Source organism: Conger conger, chromosome 2, assembly GCF_963514075.1.
Source record: "Conger conger chromosome 2, fConCon1.1, whole genome shotgun sequence".
NCBI lineage: Eukaryota > Metazoa > Chordata > Actinopteri > Anguilliformes > Congridae > Conger > Conger conger.
In genome coordinates, this window is record NC_083761.1 from 67,192,862 (window position 1) to 67,220,340 (window position 27,479).

The following is a 27,479-nucleotide window of genomic DNA, read 5'->3' on the forward strand; positions in this document are numbered from 1 at the left end:
TCTGACAAAAGTCTCCCCTCCCCCAGACCTTTACATTACATTAGTCATCTAGCACTCTTAACCAGAGCAACATACAATAAAGTGCACATCAGAAACAGGGACAAGAGCGCTGAAGACCCTGGAGGAAAGTAGTTCCAAGTTCTAGACTGATCACATAGATAAGACTTGAACCCTTGAAGAATAAATCAACTTTCCAAGTAGAATACTACGGTTGGCAGCGAGAACCTATTGCATACACATAGGTAATTATAACAGTGAGGTAGGGAGGGAAAGGTGCAGACTGCAGAGGTGAGTTTTCAGCTCATCAGTGCCCAGTCTTTGTTCTGCAGGATCAATAAGCACATTATAATTTCAAGACGGCTGTTTAATTAACGATTGCTAAATAGCTATGCTCCACTGCCCACTGAAATAGGCCACAGATTAGCATAAGACTACTTAGTAGGCCTATTAGCACCATGCATCACACACTGAAATAATGAGACAAAAGCCAGTTTTGTGAAAAGGTTTACTCTTGCAGCAGGATGTACTGTAGTGTGAAGTTACAAGTCACAATTAGGGTTCTCATACTCAATGATTCGCTACAAAAATATAATCTAAACGAAAACAAAAAAAATGCTAAAAAATACCCAGCATTTCGAGAAACAGTACCAAAATATTTCCTTGTCATTAGAATATAGCAGCCAACCCCCCTTAAAATTATCCGTCCATAGAAACAGGTCCAATTTTAATATACATATATATTAAACATTTGACTACAATATTTAAAAATTACATTCCTAAATTACATTGTCCATGGTTTACATTAAAAAAATTAATTAAAAATAAAAAAACCCAGTAGAAAGTTGTTCCCATAAAAAGTAAATAAAAAAATGTGCTACGCAGCAGTAGAAAAGTACCTCAAAGACTTAGGATCTATTGACTGCACTATTGAGCCACAGGTGCCTTTGCAAGGACAGTAAAGGTTCTATGGAATGGAAGGCTAATGCTCTAGGAATACTGCCCACAGTTTTTTTACACGAGTGGTTTGAAAGTAGTTTATCTTTTGTTTACATTTTGAAATCCGTTTCTAATACCGCTTCATATTCAACCCTGTTTTTCTTCACACGTACACGTTACGGTTCTTTTTTCAGCGTTGATCTGTTGTATGTGGAAATACGTCCCTGCATCATCTTCTTTTCCCTTGTTAAGCCAGCAGTCTTGGATTTGGCATTTAAGATCAATAGGACGAGTCTTCAACACAGGTGAAATTAAACGTGTTGGAGAATAAAAACAAAAAAACAAAACGAAAAAAAAAAAAAAAAAAAATTTAAAATAATCACTGAAGTAGGTGCTCCCCTTTAGAAAACAATAAGAACATTCCTCAATGCCCCCTTTTCCCTGTCTGTAAAAATGGAAGACAGGGCGGCGGGTTGGTGATGTGCAAACTGGCCCCTGCTGGTTGGGATCGGGGGCGGAGGGTGGATGGTCGCGGGCGGGCATACAGCAGGGTGGATGGGGAAGGCAGGCAGAGGTACAGCGGTAGGCAGAGGCACAGACGGTCGCCCCTCTCCCCCTCCTCCCAGTACAGTAGCAATGAGTCAGTGAGGGCCCTTCCTGGAGCAGGTCAGGGCTCAGTAGTGGTGCTAATGATAGTGTTGTTGGCATTTCTGGAGGACTCCGGGGTCTTTCAGGCACCGCACAGGACGGCTCATTCTGTGAGGCGGCAGTGGACAGAGAGCACTTTGTAATTACAGATGGTGGATCACACAAACACGCAGTAGCAGTAGCATTATGAGTAGTACTAGCAGTAGCATTAGCAGTGGCATTTAGCAGTAGCTTTATCAGTAGCATTAGCAGTAGCATTAGCCTTCATTGGGTTTAGCGCTGGATAATGGCGCTAGCGGCAGACCATACTGGACTCTCACCTCCGTTGCTCATCACCATCCCTCCTGTTGACAAGCCCTTCATATTATTCTCCAGGTAGGTCCTGAAAGAAATGCGGCCCCGTCAGTCAGAACCACGGGAGAACTGATAAAAAACGCCAGGAAAGTCCCCCCAACAATATCTACTCACATCTGATCTCCTTCTAGTGATTTCTGGATCTCCTGAAGCACCTCTGGGAGAGAAAATAGCCTTGATTGAGATTTATTTTACCATTTATCTCTTTAAAATGAATAAACAAACAGGAAATACAAACAGAAAATTTCTCTGAAATTTCACGGTTGTAGATGATGGACATTTTGCAGACATACACAAACGGTCTGAGCTGTTAGAAAGCCACTGTAGCTTGTCACTGCGTGCAGGGACTGGGTTTACGGTATGGCATGAATGGTATCACATGGTTAATAATGGAAAAAGCAAACTAAAATGGTAGTGCAAGTTTCTCACTACAACTGAGAATGACTGCAGTCATATGTCACCATGTAACATTTATGTTTCATGCTATATGAAAGAATAACCTCTGCATAATTGCACTAAGAAACATCTAGACTCCAGGCAGAGTTAAGATGGATGATGTTGGTCTGTTCTGAACTCACGCTCATCATTCAGCAAAGCATGCTCCATTACTCGTCTGGCAGAGCTCTCTGAAATGCACACACAGGTCAGTGAAACCAGCAGGGCTGCCAAAAGCCTCAGATACGACTGCTGAAGAGAGCACCCCAGCAAAAGTCCTAACGTCCTGAAGTCCAGAACGTTATGTGCTTTCTCACCTACGGATCCTTTCTCTCAAATCACAAGACTGAATAATCGCCCCAAATCTTTCCCAGGTGCTATGTAGTGGGAGGTTTTAACAATATAAAAACTAATCTAAATCGGCAGAACTAATGAAAGTACACGTCCAAATCAGGAGAGGGAAGTGTGCCCGGTGCTTAAGCGCTCAAGATTACAATCCAAATGTAAAATTACCCATAAACACACCCATCACTCTGAAAACTAAATACACTGCTTCAATTTGTGCAATAAATCCTTTAATATCTGATAGGCATATTAATTACTTCTAATTTGCTTGTGAAATAACTTAATGCTTGATAGAACTTTAATATCGTTCAGACCGATAACTAACGATTTTACTGCAATTACTGTACTGCAATTACTCAATGTCCACCCTAGAAGAATTTATTCTTCATAGCAAATCGAGCCATTCTAGGACAAAAGTTTCATCTATTATCAATGGGCTATTGATCTATAAACTACCTACGGTTAAATTGCAGATGATGCAGGGATACCGTGGTACCAGGTCTCACCAGCAGCATGAGAGAAAGGATTTTGGCTATTGTACAGGGTAACTGAAATGAGATTCTTGCTGGGGTCCTCTCTTCAAATTAACACATGCAAGCATGTTTTTAGTGCACACATCCTGTTTACTTGTAGTAATGGGTATTAAAAGGAGTCTCACCAACAGCGTCACCGACACTCCTGTGATCACTGGAAAGCAAAGAGACAGTTCAGATGAGATCCGGTTCTGATCATTCAGTAAGACCTGCCGGGGGGAGACCAGAGCACTGACCTGTGTTCCGTGGGGGCCCCGTCGGGCTGGGACCTGGGCAGGGGGGCCCGGGCGGAGGCGGAGAGGGGAGGGGGTACCTCCACCAAGCACTTGGGCTCCACCAGCCAGCGGGCGGACAGGGAGAAGCGCTCAAACTCGGACGGGGAGATCAGGTAGAACCCTGCCAGGGGGACAGGCCAGTGAGCACTGCACACCTTATTCATAAAGTTATGTTACACCAGCTAGCATGCACACATTCCAGACACACACGCACATACTCTCACACACACACACACACACACACACACACTTGTATTCCGTTCATTCCATGCTCATTGCATGTTTTGGCAATATGCATCTATACATGTCATGCCAAAAAAGCTCATTTGAATTTGAGTGTCTAGAAGCATGCTTGAAATGCTTCTGATGGGTGAGGTTAAACAGAGATTAGAGATCTACACACAAACACACACACACCTATGCTGTCAAACGCTTCTGCATTCTGCCATGGGTCAGCGCAAGGTGCATACGAGCCTCTGCGTGTGGTTTCTTGTCCCACGCGTTTGTCTTTCCATGGATGTGTGAGTGTGTGTGCGGTTACCTTGTCTGTGCTTGGTGAAGACGCAGGAGGCAATGCCGCTGACTGTGTCTGTGTGAGAGTGTCTGTGTGCGTGCGTGCAAGTGTGTGTGTGTGTGTGGTTACCTTGTCTGTGCTTGGTGAAGATGCAGGAGGCAATGCCGCTGACTGTGTCTGTGTGAGTGTGCGTGTGTGAGAGTGTACCTGTGTGAGAGTGTGTGTGTGTGTGTGTATGCGAGTGTGTGTATGAGTGTGTGAGTGTGTGTGTGTGAGAGAGAGAGAGTGTGCCTGTGTGAGAGCGTGTGCGAGTGCGAGTGCGAGTGCGAGTGCGAGTGCGAGTGCGTGTGCGAGTGCGTGTGCGAGTGCGAGTGCGAGTGCGTGTGCGTGTGAGGTTACCTTGTCCGTGCTTGGTGAACACGCAGGACGCGATCCCGCTGACGTCCTCTCGGCGGATGCAGGGGTGCTGCACCTGCATCTTCACCCCGGGCAGCGACACCACCAGCAGGTCTCCCTGATTGGTCAGCACCACCAGGCCGCTCTCGCCGTACTCGTCCACGCGGCTGCTGCCGAACCAGGCCACGCCCACGCGGCGCACGCGCGAGCCCTCCGTGGCCGTCAGCTTCAGCTTCATCTTGGCGCTCACCTTGGGCAGCGTGAATAGCTGCAGACACAGCAGCGTGAGCCGGGTCTACCGAGGCCGCCCTAACACTGCATCACAACGCCCCTACGGCTCTATTAGACACAGTACAGACCTGCAGGGGCACACACTGCGCTGTCACGGACAGACTGAAAACTGACCGCTCAAGTTCAGGATTACGTGTGCTCCACTGCAAATGAAAGCATTGAAATGCAGGGTTTTTTAAGACAACAGGTAGAAATGCTGGTGTTAGGGCCAGATACATGGTTTGGCACTCAGTTTGGTAGAGGAAACAGAGAGAAGTGCATGCACTGCACAACCAAAGTATTTCAGTCTTCTATTGAGAATAGATTATTTAGTTTACTTTTTCATTAAATAAGACAAAAATATTGTTAAAGGTAAGACTGACTCATTTCAAGATGTCCGATGGGATAAAACAATTTCACTTACAAAAATACATTAAGTCTTTAAGTAAATTAAGTAAAATGCTGGTTAAGACAGACACTTTCTGCAGTGCAGTATCATCTCCAGCAGCTCTCTCGCTGGGAATGTTTACAGATGATGTTCAACAGCATTTCAGCCACTGGACTGTGAAGAGCACAGGAGCCACGGACAGGCCCAGCCACGTACCCCCTCAACAACAACACTTCCATCACACTAACACTGCTCACTCTCAACCCCATACCGCCAACACAGAACAAGCAGGCGGCAGTGTTACAGGCACTGAACCAGCCAGCGCTTTAAACGCAGTGCTCAGCATGCCTCAAGCTGAAATACAGTAGATAATTACATTACTGTAATACGTGCTCTGTCTGTACAGCAAAAACAGCGGCAAATTCTGTACATGAAATGAAGACAGCAGGCCGCATCACATCTTACAATGGAACGGGGGAACGGGGGAACGGTGCACCAAAACAGGGCTGACTCATGTCATATTACTGTCACGATAAGGGAGAGAATCCTGACGATCCAGGGTTTTTCAGGGTGAAATACTTTGTTCAGAGCTTTGACAATTTACTTCTAAATATGGGCTATGACAAATACATTCTGATACATTGCACTTTCCTAGCTAAAGGAAAGATCTATCATTCTATCATCCAAAGCAGGGCTATCATCTTCCTAAAATTATTTGTTGCAAAGGCTTATTTCCATTACATATTTTCCCATTCCATATGAATCCGTTTCAAGGGTATTAGATCATAGAAGACTGTGGATCACAGTGTATAGTCCCATAATAGTCCCCCACAGTTCCCTAAAGAAGCTGGCTCACTTTCTGAATTATTTTGATTTGTGAGTATGGTTTGATGTGTGTATTTTTGTACTGCCGCAGATGGGCTTTGTGTGTGATGAAGGACATTTTAGATATTTAGAGATGTTTTTGAAGACTTGCATAGAAGATTAGAGGGTTTTTCATCTAAAGCAGAAACATACATTTCAACTGCAAACTCCAAAGTTGTTTGTGCTGTCAGGCTGTCAAGCCAGTGATTCATATTCCTGAATGTTATACCAGTTTAAATTACTTCTTCAAAATAAAGTTACACTTTTCCTACACAGAAAACTTTTTCATCAGTTAGAAAATCAGGGGGGAGTTTGTGGAGTTAGCTGATAACAGAGTAAAACCTGGAACTTTCTTTACTTCAGTCTATGTTCCAGAGATGGGAGAGCTTCAGATTTCTCAGACACAGAAGGAGACTTGCGATATAAGGATCTGCTAAACTCACACCACTACACCCTGAGGAAGATGGCTGAAACACGTGTGATTTTCAATATGAAAAAATTAATCGCATAGAAGCTTGCAATAAAAAATAAATAAAAATTTCGATTCAAAGAATTGAGCAGAAACCACCATCCACTTCAGGCCTGCGTTCTTGGCTGTTTTTGTGCTTGCATGGCTGTGGGTTTCACCCAGCGGACTGACCTTGAACTGCTCCTCGGAGATGACCAGCAGGTGGTGTGAGCCCTGCATGTCGGGGCTGCGGGAGAGGTCGTGGGCCACCTCCAGAGGCTCGGGCAGCGGGGCCCCGCGCCCGTCCAGCACCACCAGGCCCACCACCGGGGCCCTGTGCATCAGCTGGATCTCCTTCGCTGTGAGGGCCACACGCACGTGCAGGGAGGGAGAGGAGAGAGAGAGAGAGAACGAGGAACGGATTAAAACGAGGCCCGTCAGATCAACATGTATTACGATCAGGAAAGTGAGAGGAGAGGAATGGATTGAAACAAGGCCCACAAGATCAGCGTGTATTATGATAATAAAAGAAAAAAAAGCTGTTGTGCACATCCAAACCCAAGTAGGGTACAGGTGCAAGACAAAATATGCTGTCAGAGCGAACAAAGATGTCTGCACCCTGAATTTGTGCTCCGATAGATTCATTCTGGCAAGGTTGCAAAGACCTCGCTGGTGGAAACATTGTAGGAATAAACCTAGGGGAGCAAAAATACAGGGTGTGGGCATCTTCTGGGCTCTCTCTGGTGAAGTGACCTGTGCGTTATGAAGTGATCTCTGGACGGGCTCACCGGGGTGGGCTGTGACTGGGTCCTCGGTTCTGTGCTCCACGGTGGGAAGGCGCAGGATGTAAGCGAAGACGCTGCCCCCGTTGGTGCCCGCCCAAAGCGAAGGGGTGCTGTGGGTGGCTGGAGGAGAGCAGGGAGGGAGAACAGGAGTGAGCACAATTTTGTTTTTTCTATTTAACGTTAACCTTTATTTTACCAAAAGTGTCCCATTGAGACAGAACCTCTTTAACAAGAAAGATGTGACAAAGAGGGCAGATCAGTTTCAAAGATAGCACAAGGCAATTCAAATAAAAAGGACACAAAATGGACTATTCACATTGGGTGTGCTTCCTGTTGATATTCATTATTAGCTCCTTCAGAAGGAACAGAGCAAATGGAATAACCCAGTACGATTCAGACATTAAGTGCTGTTTTATGTCCATATCACTGTACTGTTTTCAGCAAAACATTCCAATGTCTGATGGCAGAATTCCAGAAAAAAATCTGCCTTATATGGCAGACCACGATGGATACCGCATGTGCAAAATAATATTTATTTCATAGACTTGTACATCGCGTTCTGAAAAGGGTCCAAGAAGAGATGCTGTAGAAAGGTCCTTTTATACAGTAGGTCAGAATCAGCCTTGGACATTATTAAATTATACTCGCAAATGCATCAACGGGAACATTTTTTCAAAGGGCACTTCAGAGAAATAACATCAATAGATACAGTAGCAAAAAAGAAAAACTATTGCTATAAGAAACTGTGAATTGTTTAAGAAGCAGGAAACTGGGCTCGACACTAACATTTTTCCCCAAGTACAAAAGTGGAAAATATATGAGCACACTAATGCATCGCAATGAGTAGATGTGCCTCTAAATAGTTTTTTCCCCCAAGTTAGCGCACATTAATTTCCAGGAGCAAGCCCTGGCAAAGCACCTGGACTAACAGCACATAAGACTCCCCTCCCCTCTCACTTGATTTAGTGCAGTGCGTTTAATATTGCGGCCCACATTCATTTTAGGAATGGGGCCTGGGAGACCAAATTAAGCTACAAGTTGCACAATTCATTTCAGAGCTCCGGTATGAAGCTACTTCAAAACACAGAGCAGACTCTTTTATGTACTCTGAGAGGAGCCACTGAAGCCCATAGATCTGCAGGAGAGCCGGTTTAATGCGGGCACTTGCCGTCGCTGAGGAAGGAGTCGGCGAAGTAGAGCGTGCGGACCAGGCCCGTGAAGGAGTCGTCCGAGGAGCGCGCCTCGATCTTCCTCTGGACCGGGGCCAGCTCCATCTCCTGCAGCTCCGCATCCAGCCGCGCGTTCGCCTCCTGCAGCTGCACGGAGGAGCAGGACACGGGGTTAGCAAAAGACTAGTGTCCAACGTGACTGCAGGGGGAAGAGAGCAAGGCGCAGCTGGGGAATACATGGGTTAGAAAGTGGCGCAGGGCAGAGACACAGAATGGAGAGAGAGAGAGAGAGAGAGAGAGAGAGAGAGAGAGAGAGAGGAAGTGAGGGAGAGAGAGAGAGAGAGAATGGAAGTGAGGGAGAGAGAGGAAGAGGGAGAGGGAGAGAGAGAGAGGGGAAGTGAGGGAGAGAGGAAGAGAGAGACAGAGAGAGAGGGAGAGAGGGTGTGTTTTCCTGACCTTGGCGGCGTTGTTGGCGCGGTTCTTGCGTACAGATACTCTGCTGCGGCGGATGCGGCGGAAGGACTGGCGCAGGGACTTCTTAATGGACTTCACCCGAGACAGAGGGCCCTCCATGGCCAGCTGATCACTGGGGTTGAGCGTGCACCTGCAGCACAGAATACACACTAATACACCTGCTCCACACATCATACACACACTAATACACCTGCTCCACACATCATACACACACCAATACACCTGCTCCACACATCATAGACACACCAATACACCTGCTCCACACATCATACACACACTAATACACCTGCACCACACATCATACACACACTAATACACCTGCTCCACACATCATACACACACTAATACACCTGCTCCACACATCATACACACACTAATACACCTGCACCACACATCATACACACACTAATACACCTGCTCCACACATCATACACACACTAATACACCTGCACCACACATCATACACACACTAATACACCTGCCCGACACATCATACACACACACTAGCACGCACGCACACACATTTCCACAGAAAATATCACGCTTTTACAGCATCACAGTATTATGCAGCCATTTACAAAACACACAAACAGGTGGTGAAAACTGACAGAGAAATGTATTATAACAACCCCCCTGTCAGGCAGCACACACATGGCTGTGATAATTACAGTTTCAGTATCAGTTAAATCCCATTACACTTGTTTGCTGCTGTTAAAAACAAGTATTGAGAGCCCTGGGTAGCAAAGACTTGAAGAACAACAAAATAAATAATTTGTAAGCAAATGGGGCTCATCAGCTTGTTAGATTGTGGGAATTGCACCGAACTGCAGCACATCAACAGCTTTCAAACAGGTGTAACAAGGAAACAAGCAATTAACAATGCATATAGCTAGCTTAATTGCTCTTAAACTAGCGATTAGCTTAATGCTAACAAAAATAACAGAAAACCCCGCAGACATGGTAGCAAAAATTTGCATGTTATAGACCAATCCATTTTATACCCCTAAAAAATCACAATATGGCAAATAAAGGTATAGCTTGAGAACACTTAATGCACCACATGAAAAAAACTCTTATGAACAGGCAACCTGTTACGAGTAGGAAGAAAGTAAATAGGCTTATATGGTCGTTTAACAGATGGAATATTTATTTAAATAAATGTCAACGTACAAATGTCACATACCACGCCTTACCGTGAAACTGCAACACACAAGCAACCCTACTGTGAACAGAGCCAAGATGGCCGCCGTGCCCTCAGTGACTCACCGGACCAGGACGGGGCTCCTCTGCAAGTAGTCGTACAGACCAAAGCCGTGGCTGGTTCCGAAGGCCACCAGCTTCCACTCGGAGTGCAGGGTGAGGGCCGTGACCCCAGCGGGGGGCTGGCACTGCACCAGGGAGAAGGGCTGGAAACCGGGCGGGAAGAGGACCGGGTCCTCGTGCACCTCCAGCCGGGCGTGGCCCTTCCAGCGGAAGCCCTCCTGGCCCTGCAGCAGGTCCACCAGAGAGGCCTCCACCACCTGCTCGGCCGGCTCGTCGTTCAGCTCCATCATCAGGATCTAATGAGAGGAGGAAACTGTGAGGGGGAGAGCCCTCTGGGGCTCCGGGTCGGCCATGGGGGCTCGAAAACAAAGCGGCTCTCATGTCACCCGGCGCCGGGTCTCTATGAATGCCTGGTAAATCTGTGAAACACAGTCTAGTCTCTCGTGCACATAATTATTTAATGGCTGCGACTGAAAAGAAACAGGATACTTCCCCAAACAATCACACGTTCGGAAAAAGTGGCGAGGGTGGCGTTTTAATTGGGAGCGCTTCATTAGCGGGGAGTTTTAATGGCTTGGCGTCGGGTTGCAGGCCGTTAATGGCGTTTCCTAACCGCAGAAAGGCCCGGTGGAGGGGAGAGGCTGCCTCAGTACACACCTGCCCTGCCGTGCCAGCCACTGCCAGGTAGCCGCTGTATTTGCACAGGTGGATCTTCTGGATGCCTAGGCGAGGATCGTCGCTGTAGGGGTCGAAGTTTCCCACCTGATGAAGGGCGACACGTTTTTGAAATTGTATTTATTTTGTTTACTTCATATGGTTAATGCACATTAATAACATTCATGTAAATGTGCCAGAATTGAGGCCCATTCACACCAACAACGAAGACTATAACCATAACTACAAAAACATGATTTTAAAAATCGTTCTAACTGACATGGATGGCGGTTACCTTCAGAGAAGTGGGAAGGGGGGAGGGTTAAAGGACACACTGGGTGAGTGCGATTAGCTGTACCTTTCTGAAGGGGGGCCAGTCCCCCTCGGCGCCCTGGTTCATGTTGTCGTTGAAGTCAGCGTCGGTGTGGAAGACTCCCGCTGTGCTGAGCTTGTACATGGGATGCAGACACACGCCGGAGGCGTCCCAGAAGCGCACCGTCCCGTCCTCATGCCTGGGGAGGGGCGGCACAGGCACGGGGTTAGCGTCGTTAGCGGGGTTAGCGGGGGAAGGAGGACAGATGGTGGCGGATTAGCCCTAATGATCGGAGCACGGCGCCCACTCACCCCGTGAGCAGCAGGTCTCTCTGAGGAGGGTCTGGGGCCAGGTTCTGCCCTCCAGTAACAGGCCAGGGCTGCAGGGAGTAACACAGCCCACACGATTCAAACAGGGCCTTCTAAAGCTCCAGATATACCCCTTACAGAGCTTTCTAAAGCCCCAGATATACCCCTTACAGAGCTTTCTAAAGCCCCAGATATACCCCTTACAGAGCTTTCTAAACAGCCATAACTAAGGCTGGGTGTTTGTCACAGAACATTTTGGCTTTAGTCACTGGCCAGTCAGAGCAAAGTTACTGAAAATCACAGAATACTGAATAAAGTAAGAAATCAAAGCTTAAATATTATATTTTTTAAAAAGTTAAATAGATCTCATGTGCAGCAGTTGGAAATGATTGAAATAACATGGTGCGACCATAGCACCATCGGGTACTAAAAGTAAAACAAATAAAAAATTACATTAAAAAAAAAATCAAAGGAAGTTGACGGTTGCTGGAAAGAAATAGCATACAAGTAAAATACATTGAGAGGTTGGTGCATTCTTATCACTTATTCATTTATAGACTTGGCCCCAGCACAGTCTATACAGGCTTACATGGTCTCATTGTTTCTCCTGCTATCTGGCAATATTGTTACAATGCGTAAGCAGAGGTGGAAAATCCAGTTTCAGAAAGTCCTCCCCAATATATATGCAATCACCTGGATTTCCTAACCATGAACCATTCTTCAGCCAGGAGGTAGAACTAGTAGGTGAAGTCAGATGGCTTAGGGGCCAATCCCACTAAATGAGCTTTATTGGCTGGGGGCCTTTATTATATTTGTTTTGAATGTGTTTAAAGCGTTTTCCAGGCTGCTTTTGTGCACAAGGTACCTTGTGATTATCTGCCCCGGGCACCTTGCCGTTTAGGAGTGCATCGAGCTGCAAAAGAAGCCATTTTGTTTCCCTTTGAGAAAAAAGCATCCCACACCACTGTCATTCTTTTCCCGGGTGTCCAATCGCGGAAATAGAGGCGGGTTTGATTGTCTTTAGGTTCCATTGTAAACAATGGAGAAATTGTTTGCAGTAGTTGACGCCATTTTGAGTAACACACCAAACTTTCCTGCGAGATCGGTTTGCTAATGGCGAGAACATCGTTAAGAACATTGTTCACCAACATAAAGCGATTCACAGGAGTGGGGTGTGGTTGCCTAGGGATAGCAGAAAAGACACGTCCAGTGCTTTTTACAGAGTAGGGTTTGTAAAATCATACATTTAGTGCGCTTTGCGTTTCATGGCTGACAAAGTGCACTTGGTGGGATTGGCCTCTGAGTTAATGGGCAGAAGAAACACATGGCAGGACTTTTACTTTCTGACCCCTGGACTTTCCTGTGTGTAGGCCTATACAAACCATACTGGAGGCTATGTTGTGGTTGAGTTATCATTCAAAACTTAAACAGAACAAAAAAAACAACAACACATAAAGCACTGAAACGAGGGAAAGCAACAGAACAGCCAAAAATATCATGGAATCCATGACTCCCGGGAACATCTGTGACTAACACCCAGCCTCATCCATTACGTATGGTCTGTGACGTGCGTCTCCGGTCTCCACGCACCTTCCCTGAGTAGTGTGTGTTCTGCAGCGCCCCGGCTGCCAGCACGCGCTCCCACAGCTTGAGCGGGATGCAGGAGACGTGGTGGGAGCACGTGATGGCAGAGCAGTGCAGCGGGACCAGGTAGGGCGTCTGGATCACCGGCCAGCCTTCAGACTGCAGGTCCACCACCACCAACTCCTCCTCCACCAGAACCACCAGCGCCTTCGGAACTCCTGCCAGAGACGGAGAGAGTCGGTGAGTGAGTGTGAGTGTGAGTGTGCGTGCGTGCGTGCGTGCGTGTGTGTACAGGAGTGTGTGTGTGTGTGTGCGTGTGTGTATGTATGTGTATGTGTATGTGTATGTGTATGTGTATGTGTGTGCGTGTGTGTGTGTGCGTGTGTGTGTGTGCGTGCGCATGTGTGTGTGTGTGTGTGTGTGTGTGTGTGTGTGGGACACTGCTGGGTTCATAGTCTCCTGCAGTCCAGGGCAGCGCTCCCCCCTCACCTTCGTCTCTGATGACGAAGAAGTCGATGATGCGGGAGGTGAAGTCCAGCGCCACGTGGGTCTTGCCGTTGATGATGGAGATGCAGTGTCTGTCCCCGTAGCTGGCCCGCGGCATGCCTCCGCTGAACAGCAGGAACGGGGTCCTGCTCAGGCAGCGGGAGAGGGAGAGGGGGAGAGAGGGAAGGAAAGAGGGAGAGAGAAAGAGGGAGAAAATAAATAGCACGGAACAGAGGCAGGAGACGAACGACGGAAAGGAAACGGACGGAAGGCAATGAGGAAGAGTCTAAATGGGGGCATGAGGAGCAGGATGTAGGGAAGAGGAAAGGACCTCTCACAAAGAGCAGTTAATAATTACAGCCTGATGAGTCACAGCAGCACTGAGGGTGAACGACACGGCAGACACTCGCGCAGCACGCCTCCCACACCAGGACACGGCCCCCCGCGTACTCACCCTTCTGTGGAGGGCAGCTGTACGATCTTAGAGATGGCCTTACAGGGGAAGGTGCCTGAAAGGAGACAAGAGCAGGGGGTCGGTCAGCAGTCCTTCCGGTCGTGCTCCACTGGGCACTGTGTGCAGCCGGGGTGGGGCAGGGCAGGGTAGCGTTGTCTATGGCAGGGGTTCCCAAACTTCTCATGAGTTATTTGGCTGACACGGTTTTTATCCCAAGTTCATTTGACGAAGCAGGGGGCAATGTGGGGTTAAGGGCCTTGCTCAAGGGCCCAACAGCTGCAGAGATCTTATCGTGGCTACACTAGGGGTTGAACCACCAGCCTTCCAGGGCCCAGTCACCAGCTGGATCCAGGTATTTGATGCGCTACATCTCAAGCACAGCTGACGCAGTGAACGAAACACTTTATTGGCTATATCAGGTGTGTTAGAGGTAGAATGCATGAAATATCTGGATCCAGCTAATAGTGCTAGAGGAGAGGTTTGGGAATCCATGGTCTATAGGGAGGGTAAAGTTTCACAAGGTATAGAGGGCAGGGCCAGGGCCAGGGCCAGGGCCAGGGCCAGGGCCAGGGCCAGGGCCAGGGCCAGGGCCAGGGGCAGGGGCAGGGGCAGGGGCAGGGGCAGGGGCAGGGGCAGGGGCAGGGGCAGGGGCAGGGGCAGGGGCAGGGGCAGGGGCAGGGGCAGGGGCAGGGGCAGGGGCAGGGGCAGGGGCAGGGGCAGGGCTCTCACCGTAGGGCGTCTCCTGCTTGTCGGGCTCTTGCTGCGAGCCCTCCCCGGTCACCGTCCAGTGGCAGAAGCTGCCGTCGCTGTGAGAGCTGATGACCTGGCCTCCGTCCGGCATCCACCACACGCTCTCCAGCTGCTGCGAGTGCCACAGAGACACGGCGTTTAATCACGGCCGCGACATTACCCGCGTTACCCGAAGGGTAGGCTTCCTCCCACACAACCCGAACCTACGCCCGGGCCTACCTGCGTGCAGAGGAAGTGCTGCGTGGCGCACTTCCCGTCCAGGTCCCACAGCACCATGAGGCCGCGGCTGTAGCCCAGCAGAACCTGCCGCGGGTTCAGCGGGTTCTCCTGCAGAGCCTCCACGCTCTCCAGGCTCCGCCGGCCTATGTACTCTTCTGGAACACTGCAGAGGAGAACCGCACAACAGGGGGCGTAAAGAAGTACGTATATACAGTCACTTCAGAAAGAATTCAGACCGTTCATTACATTACATTACAAGGAATTTAGCAGACGCTCTTATCCAGAGCGATGTACAATGAAGTGCAGATCAGACACAGGAACAAGTGTGAAGAGGACCTGAGAGGACAGTACGATTCCGAGTCCTAGTGTAACCATACAGATACAACTGGAACACTTGAATACATCAGCTTACAAACTAGCATACCACGGTTGGCAGCTAGAATACCCCCCGAGTACAACAACTAATACAAAACACAACAATATAAGTGCCATTATAGTCTATGGCATATATAAGGCTAATCATGGTGGTGAGGTAGGGAGGGAAAGGTGCAGCCTGAAGAGATGAGTCTTCAGTCTTCGTTTGAAAGAGGTCAGAAACTCATTGAATACCAGACGGGCTGCAGCATTATGGATCAGTTGTAGGGGTCTGATGGCATATGCTGGAAGGCCAGCCAGCAGAGAATTGCAATAGTCCAGTCAGTGTGCAAAGGTCTTACACACTTTATTGTAATTAACATTTAAAATGTATAAAATCGCCATTTCCACCCATCAATAACAAATAATGACAAAGGGACAGGGTCTGAATACTGAAGCCAGTGTATATAGCTATAATAAATCAATTTAAAAAAACTTAAACGAAAGTTACTTTTTTGCTGGTGTAAGTGTATCCCCAGGCTTGTATTGGCTTGTATTGCGTGGGCAGCAGGAAACATGCTTAGAGCTGAATTGATGGTTGCTCCCCGTTTTGTAAGTTCACATTTTTCTAAAAAGGGATCTGACATTTCTAGCCCAGCGAAGCCAGGAAATCAGCGCTGGGAGTGATCCATTTAATTAGGATTAACATTAACATATTAATTAACATTTGCCCCCGCAGTGTGGGAGTGAGAATAACAGTTAAAGAGCAACGTGGGCCATTATTTCTGCATTGTGCATCGGTTTTTAATCATCGCTGTTGCGATTAAATTTAATGGAGAAGCTTACAATGCTGAAGGTCACATTAGTGATTTGGCCCTAATTTCTGCCCGGTCAATAGCAGGCCATTAAACTGCGCCCAACAGAACTGACTGATTGATGGGGAGCAGTCATTTCAATAGCCGATGCTAATTGTGTCGTTCTGTATCGAGTGACCACAGCTTTTATCCATTGTGGCCTGCGTGCGTGTGTGTGCGTGCGTGTGTGTGGGGACTCGGGCAGACACACGCACCTGCTCTGCACCTCCTCCACGCTGATGTTCCTCTCCTCCAGCTCCCTGAAGCAGGGCACCTCCACCACAAACACGTGCCCTCCCTCTGTGCCCAGGAGCAGCAGTTCCCCGGACGAGTGCGCCAGCACTGCAGTTACCCGCGTCACGCTGGGGGGGGCGCTGGAGGGACAGAGACTCACATTCACTCTGGATGCCCTTTGACCCCATGTGATGAGATATCAGGAGGTTTTTATGATGCGAGAGCAATAGTGCTGCACAAGCAGGGGTACAAACATCAATGGCCATCCTGCCGACTGTGGTCTGGGGCAAAGTGTATGACTGTACTGCAGCCCTGCACTGGTCTTCTTTCTGTTTGTGTGCGCACGTGTGTGTGAGGTACTGTCTGTGTGTCAGTGAGTTAGCGGTAATGACCCACCCTGGTGTATGTGTATATGTGTGTGTGTGTCAGTGAGTTAGCGGTAATGACCCACCCACCCTGGTGTATGTGTATACGCGCGTGTGTGTGTCAGTGAGTAAGCGATAATGACCCACCCTGGTGTATGTGTATACGCGCGTGTCAGTGAGTTAGCGGTAATGACCCACCCTGGTGTATGTGTATACGCGCGTGTGTGTCAGTGAGTTAGCGGTAATGACCCACCCTGGTGTATGTGTATATGCGCGTGTGTCAGTGAGTTAGCGGTAATGACCCACCCTGGTGTATGTGTATACGCGCGTGTCAGTGAGTTAGCGGTAATGACCCACCCTGGTGTATGTGTATACGTGTGTGTCAGTGAGTTAGCGGTAATGACCCACCCTGGTGTATGTGTATACGCGCGTGTGTGTGTGTGTGTGTGTCAGTGAGTTAGCGGTAATGACCCACCCTGGTGTATGTGTATACGCGCGTGTGTGTGTCAGTGAGTTAGCGGTAATGACCCACCCTGGCGGGCCGGTCAGGGCGAAACGGCCGATCTCCAGCAGCTCTGACACGCCCTGGTGAGCGCGCAGCGTCCACATGTGCAGACTGTTATCATCCAGCAGGGTCACCAGCTCCACCTGCCACACGGAGACACACACAGATCAGCCAAGCCATACATAGAAGAGAGACTAAACATACCGAACTTTAACACATATGGGTCATCTTCCCAGAGGCCTAATTTCAACGCCTTTTCCCTTCCAGCAACAGGCACCTTATTTTTGTGCAGCTAGACTGTCCACATGGCATTTCCCATCTGACTGGAAGCGTTTGCCATTCATACAAACCCTCGGTTCTTTAATTATTCATTGTATTGAAAAACGTTCTGCCGGTGATGCTGACAGCCAGTTAATTATGTTTATAAATTACAAGCCGACAGGGACGTCCAAAGTGATAAAGCCGGTGATTTCAGGAACCTTCTATAGCACATCCACTATTCATTCCAGGTGTAGCTACAGGCCATTTTATCAATGAACAGCATGAACAGCCCCATCCCCCACACAACTCAAACATTACCTCACTAGGTAATTGAACAGGAAAATAAATCTGGAGACTGATAAAAAAACATGTTCTGGGAGATTGCACAGGCTGGGGAGATGCTTGCCTGTGCTGGGAGATTGTGTCTCATGAATGGTGAGCTATTTCAGGAGATAATGGCGGAGAGATAAGAGCAGCGGTGGAATCTGGGCTAGTGTGAGCATGCTGTTAGAGTGCGCTGAGCTCACCTGGTGGGGGAGGAAGTGCACCTGAGTGACTGTGGCGTTCTCGTCGTGGAGTCCCATGAACTCCACTCCTGGAGACCCGTATCTGCCAGCAGGCTGAGGAAAACTCACACCAAGCTCCCAAACGCACACACAGGAGCACCAGTATTCTCTCACACACCACGCTCCCAAACGCACACACAGGAGCACCAGTATTCTCTGACACACTACGCTCCCAAACGCACACACAGGAGCACCAGTATTCTCTCACACACTACGCTCCCAAACGCACACACAGGAGCACCAGTATTCTCTCACACACTACGCTCCCAAACGCACACACAGGAGCACCAGTATTCTCTCACACACTATGCTCCCAAACGCACACACAGGAGCACCAGTATTCTCTCACACACTACGCTCCCAAACGCACACACAGGAGCACCAGTATTCTCTCACACACACTCTCATAGGGGCACGCATATACACACACATTCACTGTCTCTCACTCACAAACACAAAGACACAGCAGAACGTGTGTACACACCGCGTGTGTGTGCGTGTGTGTCATCTGCACCGTCTCCCAGGCTGGGAAAAACCAGGTAATAAGATACAGAATGACATGCATGGAACTAAGGGACTGTACGTTTGAAATATGGGTACTTTTCAGCTTCTGCTAAAATGAAAGGTCAACTCCTTCACATTTTACCTAGTAGAGAGATATTCAAATACGACAGAGGCAGAATCACAAGTATACAAGATGGTGCTGTCAGTGTGTCTTTGTTGGTTATATAAACAATGCACATAAGAGTGTATGGAGAAAGATACAATATTTGTAGGATAAGATTTTTTTGGTCACTGAAACAGGTATGCAGACAGGTTCTGCCACATTATCTGCACAGTATCCACCACAGAGGGAAATTGCAAAACACCCTGGGAAAACACACACACACACACACACACACACAGACACACAGACACACAGACACACAGACAGACACACAGACAGAGACACACAGACAGAGACACACAGACACAGACACACAGACAGAGACACACAGACACAGACACACACACACACACAGACACACACACAGACACACACACAGACACACACACAGACACACACACAGACAGAGACAGAGACGCACAGACGCACACATCCATTCAGACAGAAAGTGGTGCTCCCTGCAGAAACGCAGAGCGTAACACTACAGAGGGACGTATATCCCGGCTGGCAGCTGGGGGGGTCTGCGTGAAGGATACAGCTTGATGGCTCCTGAGCGAGTGCCGATGGCCAGGAGCTGCAGGGTGGGGCTGTATCCCAGAGCACTGGGCTGGTGGGGGAATCCATGCTCCACAGTCTGCACACACGAGAACCCAGCTTCAGTAACAATGACTATCAGCCCTTATAGACACACACACAGTGCAGTACATCGCACGGGAAACCCCTTTTATTTTCCTCTGAAAAGTGAGGCAAGACACATGAAAATTTATATCAACAGTTTTAAATGTAGTTCTAAATAACGTGTTTGAAATTCACGCCACATAAACAATTTCCTCTTTGTTCATGCAAATGTCCGTGTTAAGTACCACTTATCCGCTCTTATTTTTCCGTAAGGAGAGCAAAACAGTCTCACGACGTCACCTCAGTCTTCCCAGGGTTTTCACAACAAGTTTCTGAATACACACCTACATCATAAACCCCGCCGACAAACATTGACGGGAAAGAGTTGTGCCAGGCGTGGCCCCGTGCCCACCCGGGCTACCTCCGCTCCACAGAGCGTGCGCACAGTACGCCAGGCCCGCGTCTGTGGGACTGCCTCTATGAAGCCAGACTCTGCATGCCGGCAGTGAGGCGGAAAGGGGCGAACGGGAATGAGACGCAGGACGGCCTGACCTTGTTGAACTGGTAGAGCTCCTGTTTTAGCTTGTCCCTCTGCGACTCGTGGCCGTGCCGGCGAAACCTCTTCATCCTCCCTCAGCGAGCCTGCTCCCGCTCTGCTACCTGCCCAGGGCCGGGAGAATCACAGCGTCAGGCACAGGAAGCACCCTCACAGGTGTGCTGCTGAAACGCATGGAAGTCACATTACATCACACAGATGTACTGCTGAAACGCATGGAAATCACATTACATTACACGTGTGCTGCTGAAATGCATGGAAATCACATTACATCACACAGGTGTACTGCTGAAACGCATGGAAATCACATTACATCACACAGGGGTTGCACTGAAACGGCACGGGGGCTAAAAATACAAGGGGAAAGGCAATGAAACAATGTAACACAGGTTTGTGCGTACTGAGTGAATTAGTCCCCCCAACCCCCAACCAGAAATTCCTGGACTGGGTCTTTTATCTTGGCCCTCCCCTCCCCCCACTCCTCATCGTGAGCAGGTCGAAGGACACACGGGGCTGGACTGAAGAGAGCATTGTTCTGCTGTTCCAGCAGCCAGAGCTGCACCCCTCCAGCAGCTGATGAAAACACCTGTCGCACCAACGGCTGCTCCAGGGGGAAGTAGGCTAAAAACCGCCTTTCATGTACGTGTACAATCAGCCTAGTCTCAACACACTGACCACTTCCTCAAAAAAAACCTCACATACCGTGGAGTACATATGGAAAGGGCTTTCATCTTTACTTTCACTTGAATGGGTTTGAGGGCATTGTCGGTGCACAAGTGCGGTTGTTAGGCCATTACTTTTTGACAGAGTGCAACAGCACTTGAGAATTTGGGGTATTTACAGAAAATACAGAACTGAAATGGTAAATCCAAAGACAAGAAATACACACAACAGGCAGGTACACTCCATCAATTGTGTGATAAACACTATCCCCATCCACCCCCTAGAACAGGCCATTCAACCCAGCAATGCTAGCTTTTCCTACCCCTAAGTGTACCTACTCCCTAGTTTGCTTAAAAGCTAAATGGTATCACCATATCAGGCCTGGTCTTGGAAACCCCCCAGTGTTTCTGCCTCCACTGCATGTACCGGCAAGCTATTCCACACATTGACCGCTTGCTGTGTGAAGAAATACTTCCTAATATCTGTGCGGAATTTCTCCTTTGCCAATTTCCATTTGCGCCCTCTCTCGTTCGGCTAACTCAACTCACCCTGAAAAGGTAGGAAAAGGGGGGGGGGGGGATTGGCTAAAAATCCTACTTCATTATCCAACTCCTATTTCTGTTCATGTGAAATTTAGGAAGGAAGTTATATTTCTGTCACATCCGATTACATCTCAGCAAGTGACCTGCAGGATGTATTTTTGCTCAACTACTTCAAGCATTAAACCGCATTAATTCAGAGCTGCTACTTCTCAGGCATTTGTTTTGCACAAACACATAGCAACTGTAATACCACATAATAATATCACTTAGCATAATGTTGTCACCACAAATATAAGCCCTAACTATCATTTTCCCTTTCCTTCATGATGAAACTTGATGGCAGCGCCCAAGCCAAGCCAAAGCAGGGATGGAGGCAGCATTGTGTGAAGCGCATAGGCACTGCAAAGTGAGCCAGTCCAGGTTTGTTCCATGGAAGGTACCCTTCTTTAGCTGTGGACTGAAAACCGATATGCATTTGAAGTACCATTTACATCCTTCCACCAAGACACAGATACAGGTCTGGCATATTCTTACTTCATCTAATCTAAGACACACAATCTAATAGAAGTCATAGCTTCTTTCTGCAGAAGGGACACTTCTTACTGGAAAAAGTAACGGTCTTAACTTCACGGTCAGTGAAATATGCTCTGGAAAATAAATTGGACAAAAGGTACAATTCTGTCTTTCCACCATTTGCAGACAAGACATCAGCAGAATGGAATGACGTGAACTTCAACCACAGGGAAAAAAAGGCTTTATATTTACAGTGGATTCACAGAACCCTAATAAATGCACATACACTAAGACAATGCATAGTTTTTCCCTTTTGAGATTATAACCGATGTCGGTTATAAGGCGTGAGTGAAAGGTGGATTCAGTTTTCAGCACAAGACCCTTCATTATGAAATGGCATAGCAGAGTGATGTGACCACACACATACGACGTCTTGATCAGCTGGTCATAATCCATGGGGAATAAGGGCTTTAGAGTCCATTCATTCTCAGTGGTAGATCACATGGTGCCTGATGGCAGCACCGGTCTCAGAAAGCAGTAGGTGTACACACATGCGTCTGTGTGATCCGGATTCCAGTATTACTCACACTGCGACCGTCCCAGCTTTCCCAATCCTCCATGACTAGACCAGCGCATATTTCTGATATTAGTATTGCTCAGTATTACCACTGCCTGATTTAGTCACTGGAGCCATGAATGTTCCGTCACTGCCAGTTCCAAGGACAGTCATTCTTCCCCCTGCGAGCTATAACAGACAGTGGAGTAAGACATTCCCACTGAGATTACACAAGCCCAGGCCCTCACTGGCAGGGGTGTGGAGGACAAGCTACCTACAAACAGAGTAGAAGCATTTCCTTTAATGGTCTCATGTTATAATTGAGTGTTTGATCAACCCCCACCCCAAAGACACAAAACACACATACATGACGCAGAGGTGGGAAAACAACCGTTTCCAAACCTTTGCTCCACAAAAATCGATGCAGGTTCTGTTCACAGACTGTTTTCCCCAAACAGAAAATGTGCTTGTAGAGTAAAGAAGAAAATAGCACCTGAAGGGACAGACAGGCAGAGGTACCAGCATTTAGCCTACCCCCAGATGGAAAATCTAAGGACTGGCAGGACAAATAACACACACACACACACACACACACACACACACACACACACACACACACACACACACACACACACACAGCAATGTGAACATTAAATCCACAAACCTTTAAAATCTCGAAGGAAGTTTATACATCTCCGCACCATCCACAGTCGTAATTCACTTCCCGTGTCACACTTTCAGATGTTCTGCCGTCAACTGTTCACTAAGTAGTAGTAGTATTCATTTCATGGGCCTTTATTGGTGGAAAATAATCATGTGATCCCGCATGCCCCATGCTTCTGTTGTATCCCTTTTCTCAAGCATAATTTAGTCAAGTATGCTCTAAAAAAAGTCAGACACTCCACACAATGATTGTCCACAGCCCAACTTCCTCCAAAAAAGGAGGAAACCACAAGGGCTGTCTCACACCCCTCACAAGCATTGATCATTCAAGGCAGGGTGATATTTTTAGTTTCTTTTAAAATTTATACTGGAAAACAACGTGATACACTGAAACAGGCAATGTTCACATAGTAACTCCAGCACAACAAACTGATAGTGTCATGTCGGCAAAAAGCTCACTATATTTTTAGTGGTTTGTGTAATTTAGGCTGACACACATTAACTGGAGGGCAAGAGTCATTTGCAGAAATCAATAACTTCCTCTCAAAACGCACAGGTGTCACAGTTCAGAACGCCTCCAGAAGAAAAACCACATGGAATAAAGTGACTGTTGACCAGCACAAAGCACACACAGCAATACTATTCAATCCATTCCCTTCTATTGTCAATAGACTTTCTCATAGCAGACAATATACGGGTACCTCGGTGAAACAAGTCTGTAAGGAGTGCTATAGCACATTTAGCAAGTGTTCAACAGCTGTATTGATCAAACCCAGAATTCAGACCTGGGGCCCTTCAGTTCAGACTCAGGCTAAGTCTCAGCTCCGCACATTCTGTCACTCAAACGTGATGTCATCAAATTCTCAGCATAGCATCGTGGCACAGCAAACATGAGAACAGAAGTTTTTTTTTTTTTTTTTTTTTTTTTTTTAAGCTTGTCCAGACATGGAGCCATCACACCAAATAAAGAACTTTTAGAAATCCTTAGGACCTCCCTCTGAAAAACAGAGCCACGCGGGGAGATTTTGGTAAGATATCCAAAAGATGCACGGCATTTGAAATATCCAAAATATGAGCCGGGGGACTCCTGCAGATTGACATCATTGATTTCATGTAGCTAGTTGACAACGCATGACAGCAGAAACTCCAAATGTTTACATAAACTTATTGAAAAGTAACACTAACAAAACATGCAAGTATTAGCACTCTGGAGATGTTAGTCTGCAAGTAGTTAAACTCTTATTTAGTCCCACACAGAAAACCTGTCTGACTACTGCACTAATTTTGCACTCACAACACTGATGGGGAGAAGACTTGGCTGGCTAGTTAAGCCCGTGATCAGTTAGGCCTAAACCCTGAAACCACAGCCCTGAGTACCTTCACACCTCATTTTTGTGACACTGCTACTTTCGTTTGCTTCAGTTCACTGACACCATTAACTGACAGCTTCTTAATCGATATCATGTTTTGAGCGCATCCAAAAATGTTGTTTTCTTGACTTGCATTAGCTTCTGAACAATCATTTTTCCTTATGACAGAGTAAAAGGCAAGACAGCCGCAAGGAAAGAGGTAAATACTGCCTCGAGTGTCAACCCTCATTTTCAAATGGAAATGCTGAAGAGCATGTGATGTGCGGCCATAACCTATTCCAGCCACACTAAACATTTGGATTTTTCTAGCACGGTTCAAAGCCTAATTTAGCGATGAGACTAAATATTCACCAATGTAAATATTTCAGCTCAACATCAATAATCAATTACTAGGAAAAAATGGCATTGTCTGGCAATTGGTAAACGTGGGGGAGACTATGTAGGCAGTGTGTGGGGCAGTTGACTGTCAGCCCATATTGAAATCACTGTGTGTGGCCACACAGGCAAGATATTTGATTGGCTGCCATGGCACCTTCTGCACTGTGATCCCAGCTCTATTTTTAGCTCTCCCTGCTTTCCCTACCTGAATAAAGGGCAAGAATACACAGAAGAGTCACACTGTTCAGGCTCCAGAAAACAAAAATGGTTTCACTCCTTCAGACAAATGAGTGAGAATAGGAGTTTCTTCAAGAACTTGCAATCTTGAAAAAACAATGAGTAAAATTATTTGTAATATTTACAGATGAAAAAGTTATACCATGAAACTGAAAATGAAGACAATCATACAAGTACTCCTTGAATACATGCAAGTTCGAGTAGAGTAGTGCAGCTAACAGCTAACTTATATTGACATGGGAAACATTACAATTTTCCAAATATTCAGCCAAAAACCAGAGCTGGGCTGGAATGATTTATGTGCATTACAGAGTGTACAAGTATACAGGTAACAGAGAACAAACCATGGTAATTTCTATTGCGGTCCACAAATGGAATACAAAAAAAGTGGTGAGGGAATTGACTCGCTAACCAGCCGACCAACAATGCACGCCACAAAAGATAGTTAATAAATTAAAACGGTCCTCACACTGAAGTGCTTACTGGTGTAATGTTAGTGATAGACTGAATTATGCAGTCAGTCACTTCCCTTTCTTGCAAATATACTACATAAATAAATAAGATCTTGCCAGTGTATTGGGTGTGGTTCACAGGATGTCACTCCTCGAACGCACGCCCTTCCTGCAATCAGAGAAAACTAAGCAGCGCAGATGCTAATTGTGTGAGGGCTGGCTTTTAGTTATTTTTCAGACTCTAAAGTAACGTTAGCTGTGCGTCTGCACGAAGGAAGAAAACCAGAAACACAATGTCCAACCGCCACCTTTCATTTTATATCATCGTCATACTTCGTAAGATCTACTTACTTCGCAATTAATTCCCATTCATTATGAAGGTAGCTAATAGAACACACTTGACAAGGCGCTTGGAATTTTTTAAATCCCGGTAAGGAAAGTGACCCCTGTGAAGTTTCAAATAGTTGCATTGCGCATTGTTTTCATAACATCCAATTCTTCATAAATTAAACAAGGGCTAAGCAGTAAGGCTGCTTTCGTTTGGGGACAGACAATAAGTTACCAACCCGACGGATGACGAAATAGTACTACCGCAGCAACCTGACTCCGCGTGTGCAGGAGATAAATCAAAGTTAAGTGCTTTTCGAGTAATTACGTCACGGTCCTTTGATGAATTTGAATTAATACAACTTCATAATAATGCTCCTTCGACAATAGCCCTTGGCTTTCCCTGTATATACGACCATCACACCACAAGAGCCTGCAGTCGAAACTGATCTAATGTTAGTCCAGAACAATAGTAGCTGGTCAAACCGGTGTGAGGCAGATATTTACACCTCAGCCACCCACCCCCCCCCCCCCCCCACCGCACCATCCCCGACTCGGCTCTCACCATTCTGAAACCTAACGCGGCCGCTGATTCCAAATACCTGTGCTAAATGACACGCCTCATTCGTACCAGTTAACTAGTAAGGTGACGACAGTATTGTCTCAAAATGTAACATCCATAAAATTATACTAGTTCCACTAATTAAAACATCACTTATCAAAAGTTATCACTATGTATCCAGTAGCCTGTTAACTTTCCTTCACGCAAGTTAACTTAGCTAGCCTAACTGTTAGCCAAGTTACATTGTCTGGAGGAATTAAGGTGAAGGAGCTAAGTTAGCTAACGTTAAAATGAGTTTAGTCATAAGGTTAACGTTAGCCACAGATAGATAGCTAGCCAAATTAACAGTGGTTAGATAGCCATTTGGATATCCAAATATATTAAATGTTAGCATTTTATGCTGACATGGAAACGGGTGCGCATCAGCTAATGTGGCCAGCTATTCATTCCAAAACTTAATTTAATTTCGGCGTTCATCACACTGCCATGCATTGGCATGCAGTCAGTGAATACTAGCAGCCGACTAATTCACAGAACCAGCATCTTCTTACAAGTTAGCTAGCTATCGTAACACCCTCTTTTTCAAAACGAGTTTCTAGCTAGCTAACTCGCTACCATCTCGATAGCGAAGTAACGTGGCTAGTTAGTCTAGCAGCCTACTGCAGCTTTCAAGCGAGCTATGCTAGCCAACACTAGCTAGTTATCCAAGAAAATATGAGCTAGCAGTTGGCGTAGCGAACACGCTAGTCACATATATACACCGTCTGCGTTGATTCAGACCTATAAAGCCTTCCTCTTCCTTCAGTTATATGCCTAGTAAGCATTCACCTGTGGAGACGCCACTCCTCAGAGGGCCCAACGACAAACTCACCTGACTCTCAGCGGCCGTTGCCCCAGCTGTCCACTTTTGTTTCCACCCTCGGTTTCAGTTTTCTTTACGTTCCGCTCGTATACACAGCTTCCTTCTTGTTGCAGGAATTAAAAAAACATTTACGCGAGTGACTCGCTATCACTCTTGTATCCTCGTTACCCGTTTTATTTCGTTTCGCTCCTGAATGGCAGCCTCGATATTTCCTGCTGCCCTCGCCCGGGTTGAGTTCTCAACCTGACTCGCACAGGCCGGCTCCTCCTCCAAAGTCCGCTTCCTGGATTATGTTGTTTACCACTGAAGGGAGGGGTCTTAATTATTCATAGGTATAGTTTCGGCTCTCACCAATGTCAGTCACAAAAAGTACAGTAATCCGGTATATCACAATTAAAACATGATTAAGTAACATGTCGCAGATGTCATAACCTGGTTGGGTTTATGAGAAGGAAGTGATTTACTTCCCTTCACTGACTTTTTCTATTTATTTCAAACTTCATAAAGAA

At 46.9% G+C, this 27,479-nt stretch overlaps 1 protein-coding gene across 3 annotated transcripts; it reads right to left on the reverse strand.

The window, feature by feature from the left end:
- Nucleotides 1-491: 491 nt before the first annotated feature.
- Nucleotides 492-27,261, reverse strand: llgl2 (LLGL scribble cell polarity complex component 2). 3 transcript variants are annotated; one of them, XM_061231875.1, is made up of 26 exons: nucleotides 26,980-27,261; nucleotides 19,842-20,009; nucleotides 19,208-19,305; nucleotides 17,966-18,047; nucleotides 17,205-17,320; nucleotides 16,289-16,447; nucleotides 14,866-15,028; nucleotides 14,626-14,758; nucleotides 13,897-13,951; nucleotides 13,446-13,588; nucleotides 12,963-13,174; nucleotides 11,376-11,443; nucleotides 11,110-11,263; nucleotides 10,755-10,859; nucleotides 10,101-10,393; nucleotides 8,817-8,964; nucleotides 8,360-8,507; nucleotides 7,195-7,311; nucleotides 6,599-6,765; nucleotides 4,440-4,704; nucleotides 3,488-3,647; nucleotides 3,377-3,405; nucleotides 2,517-2,564; nucleotides 2,053-2,095; nucleotides 1,905-1,966; nucleotides 492-1,692 (listed from the first exon to the last, which is right to left on the reverse strand). In XM_061231875.1, exons 2-26 carry the CDS (start codon nucleotides 19,914-19,916, stop codon nucleotides 1,688-1,690), a joined length of 3,048 nt encoding a protein of 1,015 aa, XP_061087859.1. In that variant the 5' UTR covers nucleotides 19,917-20,009; nucleotides 26,980-27,261; the 3' UTR covers nucleotides 492-1,687. The 3 variants fall into 3 exon arrangements, with proteins under 3 accessions (XP_061087859.1, XP_061087858.1, XP_061087860.1); XM_061231874.1 differs by having other exon boundaries at nucleotides 19,842-19,949; nucleotides 26,980-27,260; XM_061231876.1 differs by lacking the exon at nucleotides 2,517-2,564 and having other exon boundaries at nucleotides 19,842-19,949; nucleotides 26,980-27,260.
- Between the last annotated feature and the right edge of the window lie 218 nt (nucleotides 27,262-27,479).